At 41.4% G+C, this 12,990-nt stretch overlaps 1 protein-coding gene across 2 annotated transcripts in view; it reads right to left on the bottom strand.

The window, feature by feature from the left end:
* Positions 1-12,990, bottom strand: part of LOC117515215 (XK-related protein 6-like) — a 39,915-nt gene that overhangs the window by 13,890 nt on the left and 13,035 nt on the right. For both annotated transcript variants that reach the window (XM_034175695.1, XM_034175702.1), the window contains one exon: positions 4,698-4,894. In XM_034175695.1, coding sequence (XP_034031586.1) covers positions 4,698-4,894 — 197 coding nt within the window. The remainder of the gene's footprint in view (positions 1-4,697; positions 4,895-12,990) is intronic.

Raw genomic sequence — 12,990 nt, 5'->3', positions numbered from 1 at the left:
CTCTTATTTTCGTTGGCCTACACTGGAAATGGAGCTGACATAGTAGACTTCCATGAATCTCCATCATCACAGAGACTTTGTGCACATGCATGTCAACTTTGGATCCAACCAGGGTATTTATTCAACAACCACAAACAGATTGGCCAACAACCAACTATAGAAATGTGACCAAACCAATACATCATACAGTAGTGTTCAGAATAATAGTAGTGCTATGTGACTAAAAAGATTAATTCAGGTTTTGAGTATATTTCTTATTGTTACATGGGAAACAAGGTACCAGTAGATTCTCACAAATCCAACAAGACCAAGCATTCATGATATGCACACTCTTAAGGCTATGAAACTGGGCTATTAGTAAAAAAAAAAGTAGAAAAGGGAATCACTAAACTAGTATTTAGTTGTATAACCACAGTTTTTCATGATTTCTTCACATCTGTAAGGCATTAATTTTGTTGGTCTGGAACCACGATTTTGCTCATTTACTAGTGTGCTTGGGGTCATTGTCTTGTTGAAACACCCATTTCAAGGGCATGTCCTCTTCAGCATAAGGCAACATGACCTCTTCAAGTATTGTGACATATCCAAACTGATCCATGATACCTGGTATGCGATATATAGGCCCAACACCATAGTAGGAGAAACATGCCCATATGATGCTTGCACCACCATGCTTCACTGTCTTCACTGTGAACTGTGGCTTGGATTCAGAGTTTGGGGGTCGTCTCACAAACTGTCTGCGGCCCTTGGACCCAAAAAGAACAATTTTGCTCTCATCAGTCCACAAAATATTCCTCCATTTCTCTTTAGGCCAGTTGATGTGTTCTTTGGCAAATTGTAACCTCTTCTGCACATGTCTTTTATTTAACAGAGGGACTTTGCGGGGGATTCTTGCAAATAAATTAGCTTCACACAGGTGTCTTCTAACTGTCACAGCACTTACAGGTAACTCCAGACTGTCTTTGATCATCCTGGAGCTGATCAATGGGTGAGCCTTTGCCATTCTGGTTATTCTTCTATCCATTTTGATGGTTGTTTTCCATTTTCTTCCACGCGTTTGTTTTTTTTTTGTCCATTTTAAAGCATTGGAGATCATTGTAGATGAACAGCCTATAATTTTTTGCACCTGCCTATAAGTTTTCCCCTCTCCAATCAACTTTTTAATCAAACTACGCTGTTCTTCTGAACAATGTCTTGAACGTCTCATTTTCCTCAGGCTTTCAAAGAGAAAAGCATGTTCAACAGGTGCTGCCTTCATCCTTAAATAGGGGACACCTGATTCACACCCGTTTGTTCCACAAAATTGACAAACTCACTGACTGAATGTCACACTACTATTATTGTGAACACCCCCTTTTCTACTTTTTTTTTTTTTACTAATAGCCCAATTTCATAGCCTTAAGAGTGTGTATATCATGAATGCTTGGTCTTGTTGGATTTGTGAGAATCTACTGAATCTACTGGTACCTTGTTTCCCATGTAACAATAAGAAATATACTCAAAACCTGGATTAATCTTTTTAGTCACATAGCACTACTATTATTCTGAACACTACTGTACATTAAACACATTGCAAAATCTAGGAGTACTTGAAATCAGAATACAAAATTGTTTTTTTGCAAGCCTTACTTGCAATATTGACATTTTAACTCTTGCACTGGACATACTGTATTGCTCAGATATAGTTATTTTTAATGCTGTGTTCCAGCTGCTGTTCCACCCACCTCTTGTACCACTCATATATTTGCATTCAAGCAGCAGGTGCTTGAAAACACCAGAATGATGATGATGAATAATACCAGTGGGCAGCTGACTAGATGATACATTCCATGGATGAATATAGAAGAGGGGAATGATGGTGCTCAACTGGCACCTCCTTAGAACACTTCACACTGCTTTTTGGGACAACCTGGAACAAATCCAACAGAATACCATCTGCAGCCACAAATGACTGAGTAAAACTCGATAATCTTGGTTTCTGCTACCAGAATCCACAGAGCTTTCTCTTATCGTGCTGCTGTTTTGTAGAATGATCTTCCTGCGTCAATAAATTTAATTTAATTTAATTAGCTTATAATGCGTCCAAATCACAGCAAAAGCCGTCCCGTGCCTTACATAAAACAAGTCAACATAAAATTGAATAAATAATTAAAAATGAATAAACAAATCAAATACATAAATAAAAACAGAAATAAAAGAATAAAACAAATAAAAATAAAAACTATCCATAAGAAAGACAATAAAAATAGGTTTTGAGTCTTGACTTAAAAATGTCCACAGACTCAGACTGCCTCACGGTTGCAGGAAGACTGTTCCACAGGGTGGGTGCACGATACGAAAAGGCTCCTTGACCTGCTGACTTCTTCTTCACCCTGGGAACACAGAGAAGTCCCACATCCTGCGGCCGCAAAGCCCGGGCCGGCACGTAGAGTTCCTCCAGATCAGCCAGATAAAATGGCGCCAGTACATGAACAACCTTATAAGTCAATAACAAAACCTTAAAATCTGCTCTCACAGAGACAGGGAGCCAGTGCAAAGATGCCAAAATGGGTGTGATATGTCCAGACCTTTTGCTATGTGTCAGAAGTCTGGCGGCAGCGTTCTGAACCAGCTGAAGACCCCTAATGCTGGACTGTGGTTGTTGTGAAAGTGTCATGACACGGACCCACAACAGGGGGCGGTAATGAACGGACAATGGATAAGCCAAAAGTAACAATTTAATGTTGTGAATCGCACAACAACGTACAGACAATAACAATATGGTGGACTGTCAATCATACACCAGGTGACGTGTGGGCAGGCTCGATGATAGAAGACGCCTGGCGAGAGAAGAGCTGGATCCCCACACAGCTTCTACCACCAACGGAGCTGAAGAACACCGGAGCCGCCAAGCCCTGCACCCCAGGTGGCCGCTGTCTTCAGCAGTCAGACCCGGTACTGCTGGTAGAAAACAGAGACAGTCCTGATGAGTGTGAGTTTGCACACTCAGTAATCCCACAGTCAGTGTTCAGTAAAGGAGGGAGAACCTCCACCTCCAATCACACACTCGTGCAGCTCCTGTCTAACCACTTATCTGATTGGAGTGTGAAGCGAAGCCGTCGCTGATCACACCAAATGCCAATCCCACAGATAAGGCAAACACCACAGGATAACGGCTGCAAAAGAAGTTCAGATTATTACTGAACGTTTTGAGTCAGCAGAGAAAAGTACCTGAATGGTAGCTGATTTCTCGGCGAGGAGGTGGAGTTGCAGTCCGGCCTTTATGGTGATGGTGATGATGATGAATGAGTGACAGCTGGTCCTGAGGATGAGTGACAGCTGTCACTCCCAGTGGCTCTGGCGCCCTCTCGTGCTTGAAGCCCGCACTCCAAGCAGGGCGCCATCTGGTGGTGGTGGGCCAGCAGTACCTCCTCTTCAGCGGCCCACACAACAGTGGTAACCCTGAAAATAGAACGTTACAATAATCTAGTCTAGAAGAAACAAAAGCATGAATCAGGGTCTCAGCATCAGCCATGGACAGGATGGGGCGGATCCTTGCTATATTTCTCAGATGGAAAAAAGCAGTCCTAGTAACATCCCTGATGTGGAGGTCAAAAGACAACGTGGGATCAAAAATTACCCCAAGGTTCCTCATTTTGTCCATATGATGTATGACACAGGAACCCAGGCTGAGCGCCAGCTGGTCAAACTGATGCCGATGTCTTGCTGGACCAAGAACCATCATTTCAGTCTTATCAAAGTTTAAAAGTAGGAAGTTACTAGACATCCAACTTCTCACTGATAGAAGACAGTCCTCCAGGGATTTTATGGGAGTGAGATTTCCCGCAGTTATCGGCATGTACAACTGAGTATCATCAGCATAACAATGAAAGGCAATCCCAAAACTCCGCAGTATATGCCCAAGGGGTGTCACATACAGGGAGAAAAGCAAGGGGCCTAAAACAGATCCCTGTGGAACCCCAAATCTCATGTCAGCAAGGTCAGAGGTAGTGCCATTATACAAGACACATTGAGAACGACTGGATAGATATGACGTCAGCCAGGCAAGGGCACTTCCAGTAATCCCAAAAAATTTCTCCAACCTATTGAGCAAAATATGATGATCCACGGTATCAAACGCAGCACTGAAATCTAACAACACCAAAACCGTAGTGGTGTCTGAGTCCATTGCTCGCAGAAGATCATTCACAACTTTAGTGAGCGCTGTCTCTGTGGAGTGATATTTCCTAAAAGCAGACTGCAGCGGCTCAAAAAGATCATTCTCAGTAAGGTGGTCTATGAGCTGCTGTGAAACCACCTTTTCTAAAATTTTGGAACAGAATGATAGATTTGATATCGGCCTGTAATTTTTCAATACACTAGGGTCAAGATTAGATTTCTTAATCACAGGTCCTTAAACAATTTTGTTGGTATGGGATCAAATAAACAGGTTGTGCTTTTTGTAGACACCACAAGTTTCGTCAGCACGCCCAATGAAATACTATTAAATTCTGTCAATCTAGGTAATACCTCAATGGTTATACAATTACAGGACATAATAAAACAGTCAGATTCTGTAGAGACTTTGAAGTCCAGTCCTAAGTCCAGGCCTAATTTTCCCTTTCGTACTTGAATCTCGCCACGAAAACTCAGCATTATAATTGGGTTTTTCAGATGTACCTATAACATGTTCAGTGTGTAACTTGTGGTCCACCTACACTGTAACGTCTCAGCTCGATTCTCCTGGATCATGATGCAGAGCTGCAGCACCAGCTGAGGCGCCGACTCCAGGAAAGTCTCCAGCAGCCGCAGCATGTTGACGTCGGCATATTCGAACATCATAGCCCAGTACCATTGCCGATGGTGCTCCTTCTGCCGCCGTGACATGATGCCCAGATATAGAGTCCTGATGTACCTGCCAGGGGCCCCAAAATGTTCATTAATATTTAAATAAATAAGTTAACATCCTACATTTGAAAACATTCCTCTTCATAGATTTCTTTTCTCACTTTTTCTCTTATATTTGATGACATTTTTACACCCCTGCACAGCAGTAGCACAAGAGGGGCTATTATTTTTGGACCTTATGGGAATGAGGGTCAAGTAAGGACAAAGTCATCTGATTGTGATAAAAATCAGATAGAGGTCATGTTCAAGGTCACAAGCCAAGGTCCAATTTTTGGCCCAAATTCCAGAGCATGTTTAGAATAGCCATTTCAAGGAGTTGCATATAGATAAACCTATGGTTGCTAATAAACACTAAAATTGAAAATTACACATGACCTTTGACCTTGGGTGACCTTGAGGAAGAAGAAAAAGAACAGGCTCTGAGACCCACTGATACTTTAGCGTGAAGCAGATAAGTGTTTCCCTCGGATGAGACGCCACTTCAACACAGGTTACTTTTTCAGCCAAGGCTGGTACCCATTTACAGCTGGGTGGGCTGGGACAATGCAAATGAAGTGTCTCGTCCAAAGACATACTGTAGACAGAGTGACCAGGAGCCGATCTGTAGTCTACATGTACAATATAATATGACGTGCAAAATATACATCTAAAATAATACACACCACCTAGGAACCCACCAAATTTTTTTGATAAAAAAAGGTTTGTGTCTTAATAAAAGATGAAGTTGTCCACTTGACACTTGCATTGCACTCTGCACCGCGCTTTGCGCTGGGCGGAAGACAGACCCTTAACATTTTAATTTGGACTCAGACTCAAATGCCAAGGATGTGCGCTTGGATGGTAAATGGACTGCATTTATATAGCGCTTTTCCATCTGTATCAGATGCTCAAAGCGCTTTACAATAATGCCTCACATTCACCCCAATGTCAATGTAGTGAGCGCCATACAAGGCGCTCACTACACACCGGGAGCAATAGGGGATTAAAGGCCTTGCCCAAGGGCCCTTAGTGATTTTCCCAGTCAGGCGGGGATTTGAACCCATGATCTTCTTGACTCAAGCCCAACACCTTAACCACTAGCCCATCACCTCCCCCTGGATGATGAAAACTTAGACTCCAAAGGGACACTGATTCAGACAGAGTGGACGGAACCACAACACTGCTAGGCTAGCTCATGCTGGCAGTAACGCATAACCATTCCTTATAGTCAAGCAGCATCTTTTGTTTGCCAATGAAGCCAACACAGAAGTGCCAAAATTTGCAGATCCTTGAATAGCCACTTGAATAGCACATAAACTAGCTATAACTAGCTGCTATGGCTATATTAGAACCAGCCTGGTTACAATATAGCTATAGCTAGTTATAGCTAATTTCCCCATTTATGACAACTGTATGGAGATGATAAAAAAAATCTCATCAGTTTGAGACGTAAAGGTATGCATAATTAAGCGTGTGGCCACTGTTAGCTGTGTGCAGTACTCTGCTAACAATGGCTGCTAACTTCAGTGGACACAAATATATGTGTACTTTCTGAGCATTTTATTTAAAATATCTGAGATAATATTATTTGTTGTGTGGTCGCAGACGTCTGGGCGCCAGTATTTTCACTGAATAAAACTTTAGTGTTATTTAATTTGTATATTAGCACCATTACCACTCATTAGCAGGTATTGGCAGTTTAGCGACATTATCACCACTGTTCTCCGTGGTTACTGAGGCAATATGCAGGACATAATTTATAATACCCTTAGATTTAGCATGTTTTGTAACTCAGAGATTGGTGGTGGCACCCTGCTCAGCGTGTCGCTCTCGTTGGAGCGACATCTCTGCTATTTTGGCATTGTGGGATAGCTCGCCTGACTACTTTCACCTGACCCGGCGCTGAATTTGCTGCTGGATGAGTGTGAGTATTGACTTACGATCATTTAGGATTAAAACACATGAGATACACAAGTTCTTGTGCCAAATATACTCCTGATGTTTTTGTTACCCATGAAAACTCACTGTCATCGCAGGTCTGGGAACTACTTTTTGCGCAGGAATTCATCAAGCACATCGGTCGCGGGCGTGTACTAACACAAAATACCCAGAAATTGGTTAGTTGTTTGGGCAAAACAAGAGCGTCCACTTTTAGCTTGCCGTAAGCTAAGCTAGTGGTGCTCATGAGAGTATGTGGCGGTAATGGTGGTGGCGGGGTGTTCAGACGTCTTCCTTCCACATCACACTGGTCTTGCCCCTGCGCCTCTTTTCCCATTTATATGGTGGCTGAGAGTTAGGTGGAGTTAGGGATGGCCAGATGAAGTCACGGAGGGTTTGCCCAGCGTGTGTTAGAGGTGGGCGATACCGGGAATTGTGGTATTGATCCGATACCAAGTAAATACAGGTCCAGTATCGCCGATATCGATACTGATACAGATACTTTTTCATATTTAAGCTTCATAGAGCCAAAGGATCCAAAAGACCTAGGATAGAATTTCACCAAACATTGTACGTAACAACAAAATACTTTATTATCACAATCAACATTTTTGTTTAAAAAATATTATGCAACATAACTTAAAACAAAATCTCTTGAGGTAGAGGCTGACAAACCACAATACAAGGGTCAGAGCATGCAGGAGAGAAAAAAAGCTTGAGTATCGATCTTTTTACAAGAGGATCGTTCAATATCAATACCAGCATTGGTATCAATATTAGGATCGATCCGCCCACCTCTAGTGTGTGTGTGTGTGTGTGTGTGTGTGTGTGTGTATGTGTATATACCTAATGAAGTGGCCAGTGACTATATGCAAAAGTGAGAATACACATAGATGTGAAAGAACACAAAAAGTATGTAATTTACTGTGGCTTACACAATACTTATACAGAATTCTGCTACTTCTCTACCTTACTGTTAATTGTTTTCTCACAACAAACGTGGATGTAGTATTAAAACCTGTTCACAAACAGCACTTACTGTATACTGATTCTGGTTTTAACTGAAGCTCCTCCTCATCATTATCATCAAACAGCCTTGAAACATTTCATTTCGTGAAGACTGGTTGAATTTTTTTTTCCCCTTTGGAAAGCTACAGCAGACACATGTAGGCCGTGATTCCACTTAAAAAAAAAAAGGCCTAAGGGCACTGACTTGGAGCACGTATGTATGTGTGGAAATGTACTCTAATGATATCCTCCTGGCTCACAGGAGGCACCACAGCATTCTGCTCTTGCATTATGCATGGCTCCGAGCATCCAGCCAACTGGTATGAAACGAGGAAAAAAAAAATTCACAAACCATAAATAATGTGCCCTCAGCTGGTACATCATTATAACATCAATTACACTCAAAAACGAAGATTTGCTTCCTCAAGACATTCAAAACAGTAAAATTGTTGTATCACACACCATTTGTACATATAACTTCTTTCTGTGATTTCCAATCAGCATATTGCCCATAAACAAGCTGGTTTGATCAGTCAAAGCATGCCTGGTAGAGGTGGACGATACCGGGAATTTTGGTATTGATCCGATACCAAGTAAATACAGGCCCAGTATCGCCGATATCGATACCGATACTGATACTTTTTCATATTTAAGCTTCATAGATCCAAAGGATCCAAAAGACCTAGGACAGAATTTCGCCAAACATTGTACATGACAACAAAATACTTTATTATCACAATCAACATTTTTGTTTAAAAAAATCACTCAACACAACTTAAAACAAAATCTCCTGAGGTCGAGGGCTGACAAACCACAATACAAAGGTGCACTGCTCCGTGTTGTGTGACAGCGTAGCGCTGCTCTTACAGACAGAAGGTAGACTTTGATGAATCTGCGTGCACAGCAGTCAGTGCAGGAGAGAAAAAAAGCTTTAGTATCGATCTTTTTACACGCGGATCGTTCAATATCAATACCAGTGTTGGTATCGATATTAGGATCGATTCGTCCACCTCTAATGCCTGGACATGCACTCAGTCTTGGTGCTGTGCAAATGTTCTTTTATGCTTCCTGGAGATGATTATTCAGGAATACATCTTGACACACAGCTTATAAAAGCTGCTCACATTTCCAGACACTGTTTGGATGCATGTTGTTGCAGATATCCTTCAGGCAACAGCATAGTGAGGCTGTCTGGAGACCTTGGAATCACACTACCTCTGTACCAGCGGTAGTGACACGATCTTGAAACCACTACGATCTCGGTACCACATGTATTAATGTCATACATTTTGGTCCATATCTCCCTGAATATTTGTCCTATCAAGCTCATTTTTTTAATGTGTTCCTCACATAATTCTCTTCAAGAATCATAGTAAATTGTATCGACAGCAACCCAAAAAGGGGTAAATACTCCCAAAATTTTGTTTTAACTGAGTCAGCTTACATCACTGAATTGATATTCATTGTATAGTGAGTTACCATGTGGATAGCATATAAACGATACTGACTACAGCATCTAGACTTTATATATCAGAACATTATGTAAAATCACAGTGTTTCGGCAGCACGCTGGTTCGCAGAAACCAGAAATTTCAAGAAACTTTTAGAACTTTCTAGAACGTTAAAAAAAATAAAATCAAACTTTGTGCTGAATGTAGTCATTTTTCCATAGACTTTAGATATAAGCAGTTGAAATATAACACTTAGAAGCCAGGAACAAAAATTGTGTTACATAGTATCACGATAGGACAAATATTAAGGCAGATATGACCAAAACATATGACATTAATACATGTGGTACAGAGATTGTCATTGTTCTGAGATGAGGTCTCCCTACTGCTGGTTCCGAGGTCTCTAGAAATCATAGGTATAATAACAGAATGTAGCTGTTGGTTCAACTGATAAAATATGTCACCATCAGTATGTGACAAAATTCAATATATGTAACATATTTCTACAAATCTGAAATTATATATCCATCTTAACATTGTCTATCATACTCTTGTTTTACACAGTCAAAACTTTTGACAATGTAGTTATTCTTAAACTACACCGCAGCCGTGTCCTTGATGGCTGCCACACCTCAGTTTGGAAATTAAAGAAACTGTCAAACGAGCTCATTTCAAGCTTCATATAATTTCATCTACACCTGCTCCTAATTTCCATCACATATAAGATCTTCAGACATGCCCAGTAGATGGGAGACATTTCTACATTATGATACAAGAACTAAGCAAAATCAAAGTAAAAGCAAAGCCTAAACTGTTCATCTTTGTTAAAGGCCCATTTACGTTTGTGAGTTACTAGATGATCGTGTTCATTGTTTCTGAGTTACCAAAACTCAGCAAATGCGGGCAGGCGCTAATGGGGTAAAATATAACACATATGACATAATTTCTCTATTTCCGGGGGGAAAACACGGCATGTTTGCTGAGTTTTGGGCAAATTACATGCAAACAAAGTGAAAATGCAAAGAACAAGTGACGATGCGGTGGGAAAGTGGACATGTGTTGTGGTTTGTTTCTGACCCGGAGCACAAACATGTCGAGCGGGTTTTGCCGGCGAGAGAACGTAGACGCTGGGGTGCGGTAAGGGATTGAGAACTCTGCCTGTTCCGTACAAAACTTTCAACAGATAATTAGAGCCATGACCTGACAAACTGATGCGTTTGGAATTTGGACAAATCTACACATATCTGATCATGAGGCGAGCTTCATTCAGCCCAACGGTGATGAGACATTAGAAAAGCTCGGAGGCCTTTTAGGAGCAGGAAATCCCCGAAAGTGATTATGGCTTAGAATTCTCCTATACTTAGAGTAACATATGTTTCTTTTGAAATGTTGAATCAACAACACCTTCACCAGAGTTTGTAACTGAAGCTTTGCTGCATCACGTTGCACCGAAACATTGTCTTCTAAACTGCACATCATGAACAGTAACACTCTGCACCCTGAACAGGCCCTCCTCCTCTCCTTCTCTCCCCTCCCCCAATTTACTCCTATTTGGCATATGTGCAGCCTTTCTCCTTCTTCACCCTCCCCCACAGCCTCCCCATCTCTAAGCGATCTGTCTCAATTGGGTCGTACCATCTGCCTCCTGCAGGTGGGAGAGTCCATTCTGCAGGGGTGGAGGTGGCGATTAGTGATCGATGGGGTGGACTGACGTGGAGGAGGTGCAGAGCTGATTTAACCCTACAACTGCTACAGTCGTGGACACAGTTTTATGTAAACCTTAGCTAAATACTTTAAGACTCAATTTTCCCAACTGTTCATGTTCCACTTAATCAGATAGCGTGTTCAAGAAACTCTGATTTATTTTAACATAATAACTACAAGACAGATTTATTTAAGATTCTATTCACGATGTCAGGTTTTCAGTGGATCATCAGTGTAGGTGGAGTGAGGTGACACACCAGAGATGATCCCGAAAGATTCCAGAAAGTGGAAATATTTTTAAAAGCTTCTGACTGACTGCCTGTCTGGCACAAATTTAAGAGTAGATGGGGCATCTTTGGCTGTATTTAAGAAAGAAAATCTTAAAGAATTAAGCGTCCAGAGCAAGATTTTAGACCTTTAGTGATCAGATACAGATTCTTTATTGTCATTGTAACAGGTGCAATGAAAGGTAAGGTGCAAACCATGCGCAGATTTGAAAGGTCTTGAAAAGAAAATAAACGTACAATTTAACCGAATGAAAAAGGTAGGTCCAGAGTACAAATTACAAAAAGAAAAAAAATTACAAGAACGTAGTAGCAAAAAAGAGACTGCACATAAAAAAGAGAAAAGTATGTACAAAACTGATATTTCAGTGGCAGTGGATATTGCACATAAACAAATATTGCACTCATTTTAAGTTTGGCATGTGACATGGTTATTTGCTTCAAGTGGAATTCAAAGCTCGAACAGCAGTTGGGTAGAAACTGTTTTTCAATCCATTCGTACTTATTTCAAGGGCCTTGTACCTTCTGCCTGATGGCAGTAGCTCAAACAGAGGGTGGCCAGGGTGGGATGAGTCCTTTACGATGGTGTTGGCTGTCCTGAGACAGTAAGAGCAGACATAATATAACTCCTTATCAGCAGTTGGAGGAGAGCGTTTGTAGTGAGAGCTTCTTTAAAGGTATGATTTCTCTCACAAATGTTGTCCTAACATCCTCCATTCGTTTACATGTCTGTTTCAGCTTACAGATGTAGCCAAATGCACGCTTAATATAAATAAATAAATCATGGCATACCTGTAGCCCTCCACGTTTTTGTAAATTGTCATTGCCCTTGGGCTGAACAAAGTGAGACTCGAGAACCAATATGTAAAAACTTGTCCAAATTCCAAACTTATGAATAATTTTTGATGATTTTTTGCGTGTAATAAGTATGTTGAAACATCTGACATCATTTTGACGATTACAAGAATTGTTGATGAACTGACGGTTTCTGTGAAGGCTCTCAGTTGTCCTGGTGGTTTCCATAGTAGAGAAGCTTGAATTTTCGACTGGACTGGGTTGCTTGACGCGAGGACGTTTTGCTTCAAATCGCAGAAGCTTCCACAGCTAAAATTCTTGCTCTGGTAGTCTGACGTCTGTCTTGACTCTTGTAGAGAAGAATAACAGAAGCCACAAAAGCTGGAGTTTTAAACCTAATCAGACCCCTCCTACTGAGAGGCAGACTGCTGTAGGCTAGTGACTAAACAATAGCTCTAATTAGCACCTATTGTGCTCTAGTTAGCACCCTCCTAATGACAGGGCAGCTGTCCCTCCAAACGATGGGACTGATGCCTCTCCTGATGACTCTCCTGATGATGTGAATGACTCATTACCATGAACAAAAGACTGAAACTGCTTTGACCTGAGTACCCCATTGTAAACAGGGGACAAAGCATGTCTCAGACCCCCTTCCCGGTTAAGGCTGGGTTTATTCTTCTCTGCAAGAGTCAAGACAGAAGTCAGACTACCAGCGCAACAATTTTAGCTGAGGAAGCTTCTGTGATTTGAAGCGAAACGTCCTTGCGTCAAGCAACCCAGTCCAGTCAAAGATTCAAGCTTCTCTACTATGAACTGACAGTGTTGCGATTTATGCGCTAACAACAACAGTGTGCGCAGGTGGTCTGTTGATGGACAGTGCCATGCACACACGATTCTATGTGGAGATGATGTCATCTTAACACGTGTGTATTAGATGTACTGTC

This window comes from Thalassophryne amazonica, chromosome 1 (genome assembly GCF_902500255.1).
Source record: "Thalassophryne amazonica chromosome 1, fThaAma1.1, whole genome shotgun sequence".
Taxonomy (NCBI): Eukaryota; Metazoa; Chordata; class Actinopteri; order Batrachoidiformes; family Batrachoididae; genus Thalassophryne; species Thalassophryne amazonica.
The sequence above is the reverse complement of the archived record's forward strand: the minus strand, read 5'-3'. Positions and strand labels throughout refer to the sequence as shown.